Source organism: Capra hircus, chromosome 11, assembly GCF_001704415.2.
Source record: "Capra hircus breed San Clemente chromosome 11, ASM170441v1, whole genome shotgun sequence".
Taxonomy (NCBI): Eukaryota; Metazoa; Chordata; class Mammalia; order Artiodactyla; family Bovidae; genus Capra; species Capra hircus.
In genome coordinates this window covers 98731866-98739816 of record NC_030818.1, presented here as the reverse complement: position 1 = coordinate 98739816, position 7951 = coordinate 98731866, and the positions used below count along the sequence as shown (strand labels likewise).

Here is a 7951-nt window from a genome sequence, read left to right as displayed (position 1 = left end):
GTTCACAACTTCCAAACATACCTTTCCATGTAGTTGTATGGACCTATGCTATACCTACTGAACCACTTGAAGGGGCAGTTCTCCAAATTTCCCAGTCACAATGAACACAAATAAAAACAAAGCAGAAAAACTAGCTTATCATCTAAATCCAAAATTAAGTAGTAACATTTCTCTATGAAACAAGGAGAATGACCCCAGTCAAAAAAAATCTTTATGTTCCTTTATTGGAGCAAGATTCCTGACCGGTATACAGTGATGTATTTGCTACAGAAACCTGTGCAGAAATTACACGCTATCCATCTAGACAGGTTTTTGTTACACTTTGCCTACTGATGGAGTAGTTCCATTTATAAAGTTTTATACATCAAAAAGCTTTGAATTTGACCCGGCTGTCCATTAATTCATCTCTGAAAAAGCTAAGTGGCATTTAATTTTAGCTACTATATTTTACAGCATTAAAAAGCTTATGCATTAGGTAGCTTCTCAAAATGTGATTTATGCACAATGGCATTTAGCAGAGCAGTCCATCACCTCCTTCGGATTCAGACAGACAGGTCTCACTGGAGAGCTATATGCTAAAAAGCTGGTACTTTGAGATAAAAGTACTCCTAACCTGAGTTTCTTACCACCAACACGGACTTTTTACTCTGAAAGCCTGTCTTCTTGGCCACATCTTACAGTGCCAGTGAAGACATGCAAACAATTGCCCTGTGTTAACTCGGCAGAGGAGCACCAGATCTGTCTGATGGTGGTGGCAGGCACTATTAATATCTAAGTAAATAAAAGCCCGTATTTTGAAATGATGATTTGAGATACAAACCAAAGGTACAACACATTCAGAGTTTTCAGCAATCTGGTATCCCCAATGATGTGAAAAATTTCAGAAACTAATGGCAAATTGTACCCATGATGGGTTCCCAGCTATGGAGACATTAATACATTGATTCAAATCCCTTTACTCAATCAATATAGCCCTGAGGTCATCCTGCAAAGTGCGTTATCAAAAAATACGAAGATAGGGTGACAAAAAGTTTGACAATAACGTTACACAAGTCAAACTTGGAAAGTCATATTAAGTTTATCTGAGAGAAAAGCATCAAATCCTTTGTGTACACATTTAGTTTTATTGTAACAAAGCAACTTGTACACTTTTAACGTTTAAAACTGAGCATCATCTTTCCTTTCCAGTGAAACAAAAAGAAAAATTTAAAAATAAACAGGAACAAAATTACAATAGAGAATGTCAATTGCAAATAAGATCCTACAGGTTCTGCTGATTCTCCCATCGAGTGGCAGGGCTCAAGTCATCATTAGGAGAGAATTTTATTTTAAAAGTGTCATCTTAAACTGCAAGGATGTCCGTTAAACATCACAATTAAACATGCCAAAGGAGAAGCCATGTTGTCAAAATGCCCACTTAACCCACCCAAACATCTCAAACCCACCCTTTGCTGACCTTCTATAACCCCATTTTTTTAAGTTTTTTTTTTTTTTTAAACAAGAGAAAGTAGACAGATACATGTTGGTAAATGCTAACTGTCCATATTCACATAGAGACACAGTGTAATCTCTGAGCCCAATATACAGAGAAAGGAGGAAAAAAGCTAGAATTCTATGCACTACTACACAGGGGCCTAGCACCCTCCAGCTTCCAGCAGAGCTAAGGGAGCAGAAGGTTTTTCTTTTTTTCCCACAGAGCATGGTGGTGTTGATTCCATAGTTTTTGTTGAGACAGGAAGGGATAAAAATGAATTTGGAACAGAAAGGGGTAGAGATTCTTGTCCCACTGAATTCTGCTCAAGGTATTTCCCCCCCCCCAATAAGTTGTGAACCATGGTATAAAGGAGAAAAAAGACCTCAAAAACAGGGCGACTGAGCACAAGAGGAGGAAAAAAAAAAAAAAATAAAGACTGCAACTTGCTCCCAGGGACTGGAGAAAATTAAAAATGGTTGGAATCCATCAGTGTTCCATTAGTCATCTTCTCCTTCATCTTCCTGTAAGAAAAAAAAGCAGGCAGTTAGTTAATCTTTAGGATTAATTCTAAGGTCAGTCCCCAATATTCATATGGACCATGATGGACCCCACAGAACATAATGAAATGCCAGCAGAAATGAATTTTATGAACCCCCACAGTGGTCCCTTGGTATGCGTGAGGGATGGTTCAGAACCTCCTCCACAGACAAAAATCCTCAGGGATACTTCCCTGGTAGTTGGTTAAGACTCCATGCTTCCACTGCAAGAAGCAGAGGTTCAATCCCTAGTTGGGGAGCTCAGATCCCACATACAGCTCAGCACAGCCAATACAAATTTTCAAAACAAAACAGAACACAACCCTCTGAATGCTCAAGTCCCTTAAATAAAAAGAACATAGTACTTTCATGCAACCTACTCACATTCTCCCATTTACTTTAAATTATCCCAGATTAGTTATAACAGTACATTGTAAATAGTTGTGAATACAATGTAAATAGTTGCTAACACTCAGCAAATTCAAGTTCTGCTTTTGGGAACTTTTGAGAATTAAAAGAAAAGAGTCAGCTGTTGGTTCAATCTGAAGAACAGGAAGGGACAGATACAACTGATATGAAGGGCCAACTATACACCAGTCTGCAGCAACTACTTTTTCCCCCTCAGGCCACGTAGCTCACAGGATCTGTTTCTTGACCAGGGATCAAACCCGCACCCTAGCAGTGAGAGGGCTGAATCCTACCCACTGGCCCAGAGAATTCCCCAATCTGATTCTTGAAAGACCTGGTGATGTTTCAGATGTATTAACTTCCAGTACTAATCAAATCAGACATCTTTCAGACCAAGTAATCAAACCAAAACCTAATCTACCTCAATCTGACTCAAAGAATTTTATAACAGCTTGTCCAAAACATGCCTATTTTTGTTATTTGGGAGATTTGTCAGAATTTGGGCAGTTGCAATGTCCACAGTGCTTACACTGAGTACTGGCTAGGGAATGACATAACTGACTAGCCATAAAAACTAACCATAAAAGTAAAACTAATTAAATCAATGATATAATAAACTTATCAAAATTTCCTTAAATCCTGGACAAAACAGCCTATCCTTTCTACAAATCTTCCCACAACTAGTACAATATACGTAATCTCAAAAGTAACACGGTGAATTTTTTGATTATCTGTTTGGACTTAACCAAATCTTTTTACCTCTCCTTCCTCCCCCTCATCATCATCTTCATCTTCTTCACCTTCATCCTCATCCCCTTCTTCATCAATATCTTCCAATCCTTCTTCCTCTTCGTCATCGTCGTCATCCTCTTCTCCTTCCCCTTCCTCATCATCCATGTCAGGAACCTAGAGAAAAACCAAGACCGAAGGTTACCTTAAAAACTCACTTTCAAACAAATGGAACAAGTACAACCTTAAATAAAAGAACATTCTCAACTCACCAAGTAGTACTGTAATGGATTTGGCCAAATATCATCTTTGATGACCTCTCCTAACTCATCTGCACCTGCATCAGAATGATCAGTAAACCAGGTGAAGAAGCTTTCTGGTTCCTCATGCTGTCTCTTCCTGCTGGCTTTATTCTGTGTTTGACTTGATCGTTTCGTCAAATCCTAAATGAAGATGGAAGAAGTTATGATATATAGGCTCTCTACACCTCGTCTCTACATCTTAAATAAGGTTTTTAACCCAAAAGCAGAGCAAAATCTGGACATTCTATGATTCACACTATTATTCTTATCTGAAATTATAAAAAGTACAGTTAAAAAAGAGAAGAAACCTTAGGATTTTATGTCTGCAAAGAATGCTATCAAATTTGTATGCCACCTTTTCTTGAAAGTTACTGTCTAGATTTGGTTTTTTAATACATATAAAATTAGTTCTACTTCAACAACCAGTATCTCGAGACAGTATAATTTAAAATATTTATGTTTACTACTTAAATGCAGACAGAAATAGGTTTTCGGAAACAAAGCCACCAATGTAAAATTCAAAATGATTTAAGTCCATATCTACAAAAACTTGCTCCATAAACTATTGTATTTGGCTTTAACACAAATCTTTTTTAAGGATCTGTATTTAACACATCACCAAAACACCAAGAATTAGTTAAATGGTTCAACTAAATCAAACAATACAAAATATTAATGCACAAGTCCTCAAATACCTTTCCAGATTTCCATTTGATTTCAGTGGACTTTGAAGATGGATCACCACTCTCATTCAGATGAAATTCTTTGGAGAGAATTTTATTTTCGAAGTAAGGGTTTTCATCAAAATACTACAATAAACAATAAGAGAATCAGAAGTCAATACAAATAGCCCTTCTAAGCAAAGCTCAAGTTAATTTCCATAGTGACAAATGAGTTACAGATACTTACAAAATCTATTCTGTAACCTGATTTAATGTCTTCAAATTCTGTCACTTCAACTCTTGTCAAATAATGCAGCGCCTCTTCATCCTCCTCCCCAAGCAGTGCAGACACTAGACCCGCAAGGAGACCAAGTGATTATACAAACATACAACTCAGTGATCCCTTTTAAGACTTGACCAAATTTGGTTTCATAAATCCACTATTAACTGAATAACCAAATGGCTCAGAGTCAGAGCTACCATCATCTTTTATCAAGTAATTAAACACAACTGTACATTAGCATGTGCTCTCTTCTAAACAGAAGGCATTAACTGCAAGCCTCTCTCCTTGTTTGAACCTCTGGAGGTAACCAACATGCAGAATCAAGTCCTCAACCAAGATCCCTCCCCTTTACAACAAGTGGACATCCCATATCCTTCAATAATGCCCTGCTATCACATACCTTGTGGATGGTTAACAAATGTTGTTACCCAAAAATTTGGGATTTTGGCGATCAATTCTGACCTCTTCTGAAAAAATGGTTGGCGGAGTTTGTTATATTTCTGTTCTACTTTCAAAATCTCCTCACTGGCTTGTTCATTAAGTCTGAAGCAAATGAAGAGACACATTGACCAACGATGGTACTTAACAAATACAAAAACAGCTGAGATTAAAATTATTGACTCTTGGTTAGCCTTAGAACAATGCAAAGTACCTACTTGTAATAACCAAATCACCTAAATTTTTGCAGTCAGAGACTCAACTCAAAATTGAGATGGCAATCTAATCAGCTTTGCCAACAGGCACTCAATAACTGACAGTTCTTATTAAAGTGCCAAAACAGCATTTTGGTAACATTTTATACTTTATCTAACTCCATTACTAGGCTAACCTCAATTGTTTCTCTCAAGAAGAAAAAGCTGCCAATCACGTAACAAAGTTATTAGGCAAGTCAGAGCAACACTAACGCTGTAATACTACACTATCAGAAGTCCACACACTGCAACAATTCCTCACCCTATGAAAGGAATCCCAATCTTTATACAAGGTCAATGTACTTTCATTAGCAACTTTTTGGTGACCTACAAATATATCACAGAAAAAATAACACTGAATCCTAACATTTCCAAGTTATAGTCATCTCCACTTAGCCAGTAGATACAGATTTACTTGGCCATAGTTTCAATGATTACCAAAACATAATCAGGTCAGAAACTTCAAAGTAAACTGAGAAAAATTTTACCTGTCTATTTCATTTTGTACTTCATCAATATGTTCAATTGCTTCTTGCTGTTCTTTTTCTGCAAGAAAAAGGTGCATGAAGAAGACTCAATACTAAATTTGAAGATTAAATTTAACTAGTTTTCCTTCTTGATGTTAACAGTCTGTGACGTGAATTATATCAATAAAGCTCTTTAAAAAAAAACCTGCCTACTACTACAAGGCATGCTCTCCACGTGTTCATGCGTGCAGTTGACAAACTACTTTTCAATTAGAAGAGTGCTCACAAATCATGCTGTTAAGACTACGGAAGAGTAGCTAGAATACGGAAACCCACAACAATATCAAAAATTAGGACACCACCTATCTCCATGTTGGAAGCATCTTTTATAATATTGAAAATATTGCTCAACATCGACCACTGTTAAGACATCAGACATGCCTACAAGACGGGGAAGGCCTTAAAACTACCCCAACACTGTAAACACTCCAATTTACCTTCCAACCCAATTTTCAGGCGGGCTGATCTCAGAGGCAGCCCCACATGAACGAGCAAGCATGCAGTCAGAAACTGAGCCAAAGAACCGAGAGAAGCAAAGTAGGAGGTGGGGGGTGTGCTAAGGGAAAGGTGCCCTTTTGTCGGGTGAAGACCGCAAAACCTACAAAGCTAAGTGGGCGTGAAGGGGCCGGATCGCGCGGTTCATTTCCGGCAACCAGCACGGGTTGGTGTAGCCCCCCTGCCGAGAAAAGCCTTCACGGACAAGGCCAGGACGTTTTGCCAACGAGCCATTGTAAAGACCCTCCTCCGACACCCCAGGGCCGCCGCGCCGGGTTTCTCAGCGCGCTGCCGCCACGGGGTTGGCCACCCCACGTGGGGGACAGCCCGAGGCCGGCCAGAGCATCCTCCGAGCGGCCCCGGGTCCGCGATGCCGCCGGCCGCGTGCTTCCCCGCGCCCCTACCCCGCCCCAGCTCGAGGCCGAGGGCCGCGCCAGGGCCGGCCTCCGGGATGGGGGTGCGGGGGGCGCCGCCCGCGGGGCCGGGCGCGGAGGGGCCGGCCGGGTGGCGGGGGATAGCCGCGCGAAGGCCCGGGCGCGGGGCCGCGTCCGGCCGCACCATGTGGCGGCGGCGGCGGCGGCTGATGGGAGCGAGGCATCATGGCGGAGCACAATAAAGAGAGGCTTCTCGGGAGGGAGGGAGGGGGAGGAGAGCGAGGGAGGGGGGGGAGAGGAAGGGGGGGTCTCCTCCGCCCGCGCCGAGCAGGCCGCAGCGCCCCCGCCTCGCAGCGCCGTTCGCCGCCGCGGCGCCACCCGGCCCCGGGCCTCGCGCGCACAAAATAAAAAAAAAAAAAGGGCGCCGAGGCGCGCGCCGGCCCGTCCGCCCGGCTGGGCCCCCCCCACCCCCCGCCCCGCGCGCCCCGGGCCCCGCCGGCGGCCTGCGGCCGGGCGGACGGCGAAGATGGCGGCGCGGGCCGGCCCCCGCCTCGCCTGCTCCTCACCTGAGGTCTCGTCGGCCCCGTCGTGGTTGGAGTTGAGCTCCTTTTTACTGACTTTGGCCGCCGGCGCCGACATGGTGCTGCTCCGCGGTCGGGGGGGGAGCGGGGAGGGGGAAAGAAGGGAAGGCGAAGGGGGGGCGGGCAGCGGCTTCCCCTCACGCCACACGCGCGGGCGCTCGCTCGGTCCGGCCGCCTCCTCCCGGCGCTCTTTCGCTCGCTCGCTGTCCCTCCCCCTGGGCTCGCGCGCGCTGCCCTCGCGGCCTGACGACGAGGGAGGGGCTGTGGTGGGGGGCGGGCGGCGTGCCGGGCCCCGGCCCGGGCTCCTGCTTACGAAGGAGAGGCGGCGGCGGTGGCGGGCGGGCGGGCAGGCGGCTAGGCTCCCTCACTCACGCTCCGCGCTCCAGCTCGCTGCTCGATCTCCCCGAGCCGCCTCCTCCTCCACCTCCTCCTCCTCACGGCGAGGGGCGGGCGGCAGGGCGCAGGCGCGCCAGGCCTCGCGCGCACGCCCCGCCCCCGGCCGAAGAGGCTCGCGCCGCCTCGTCATTGGCTGAGGGCGCCGGGACCCAGAGGGGCGGAGCGGCGGCGAGGAGACACAGGGCTTGGCGAAGAGGCGGGAGGAAGGAACGCCGCGACGTACGGGGCCCGGCCCCCCTGCGCCGCGCTCCCCTCCCCCGCTTTCCCCTTCTCCAGCCCGACCCGGGACATTTGCGCGCTACGGGCGCGCGGCGGCCCGAGGGGCGGGGCCTCGCCAGGCTGCGCGCAGGCTCCCGGGCGGTTGCCGTCGCGTGGTGGCTGAAGCGTCTTTCCTCCTCCGCCGGGGGTACGCGGGGAGAGGAGTGTCCGCAGACGCCCCCACCAAAAAAGGGCAGGCCTCGGAGTACCCTTGCTTCAGAATATCTGGCCCAG

The 7951-nt window shown here is 45.9% G+C and overlaps 1 protein-coding gene across 1 annotated transcript; it reads right to left on the bottom strand.

The window, feature by feature from the left end:
- On the bottom strand, positions 206-7536 carry SET (SET nuclear proto-oncogene). Its single transcript, XM_018055907.1, has 8 exons — positions 7049-7536; positions 5575-5632; positions 4795-4937; positions 4359-4462; positions 4145-4258; positions 3420-3590; positions 3178-3324; positions 206-1995 (listed from the first exon to the last, which is right to left on the bottom strand). The coding sequence occupies exons 1-8, from the start codon at positions 7119-7121 to the stop codon at positions 1972-1974; spliced, it is 834 nt and encodes a 277-aa protein (XP_017911396.1). The 5' UTR covers positions 7122-7536; the 3' UTR covers positions 206-1971.

Coding starts and splice junctions, on each gene's coding strand:
- SET (XM_018055907.1), bottom strand. CDS start 7,121: ATGTCGGCGCCGGCGGCCAAAGTCAGTAAAAAGGAGCTCAACTCCAAC. Junction 4,938..5,574: donor GTACAAAATGAAATAGACAG/GTAAAATTTTTC, acceptor CATTTGCTTCAG/ACTTAATGAACAAGCCAGTG. Junction 3,591..4,144: donor TCAAATGGAAATCTGGAAAG/GTATTTGAGGAC, acceptor ATCTTCATTTAG/GATTTGACGAAACGATCAAG.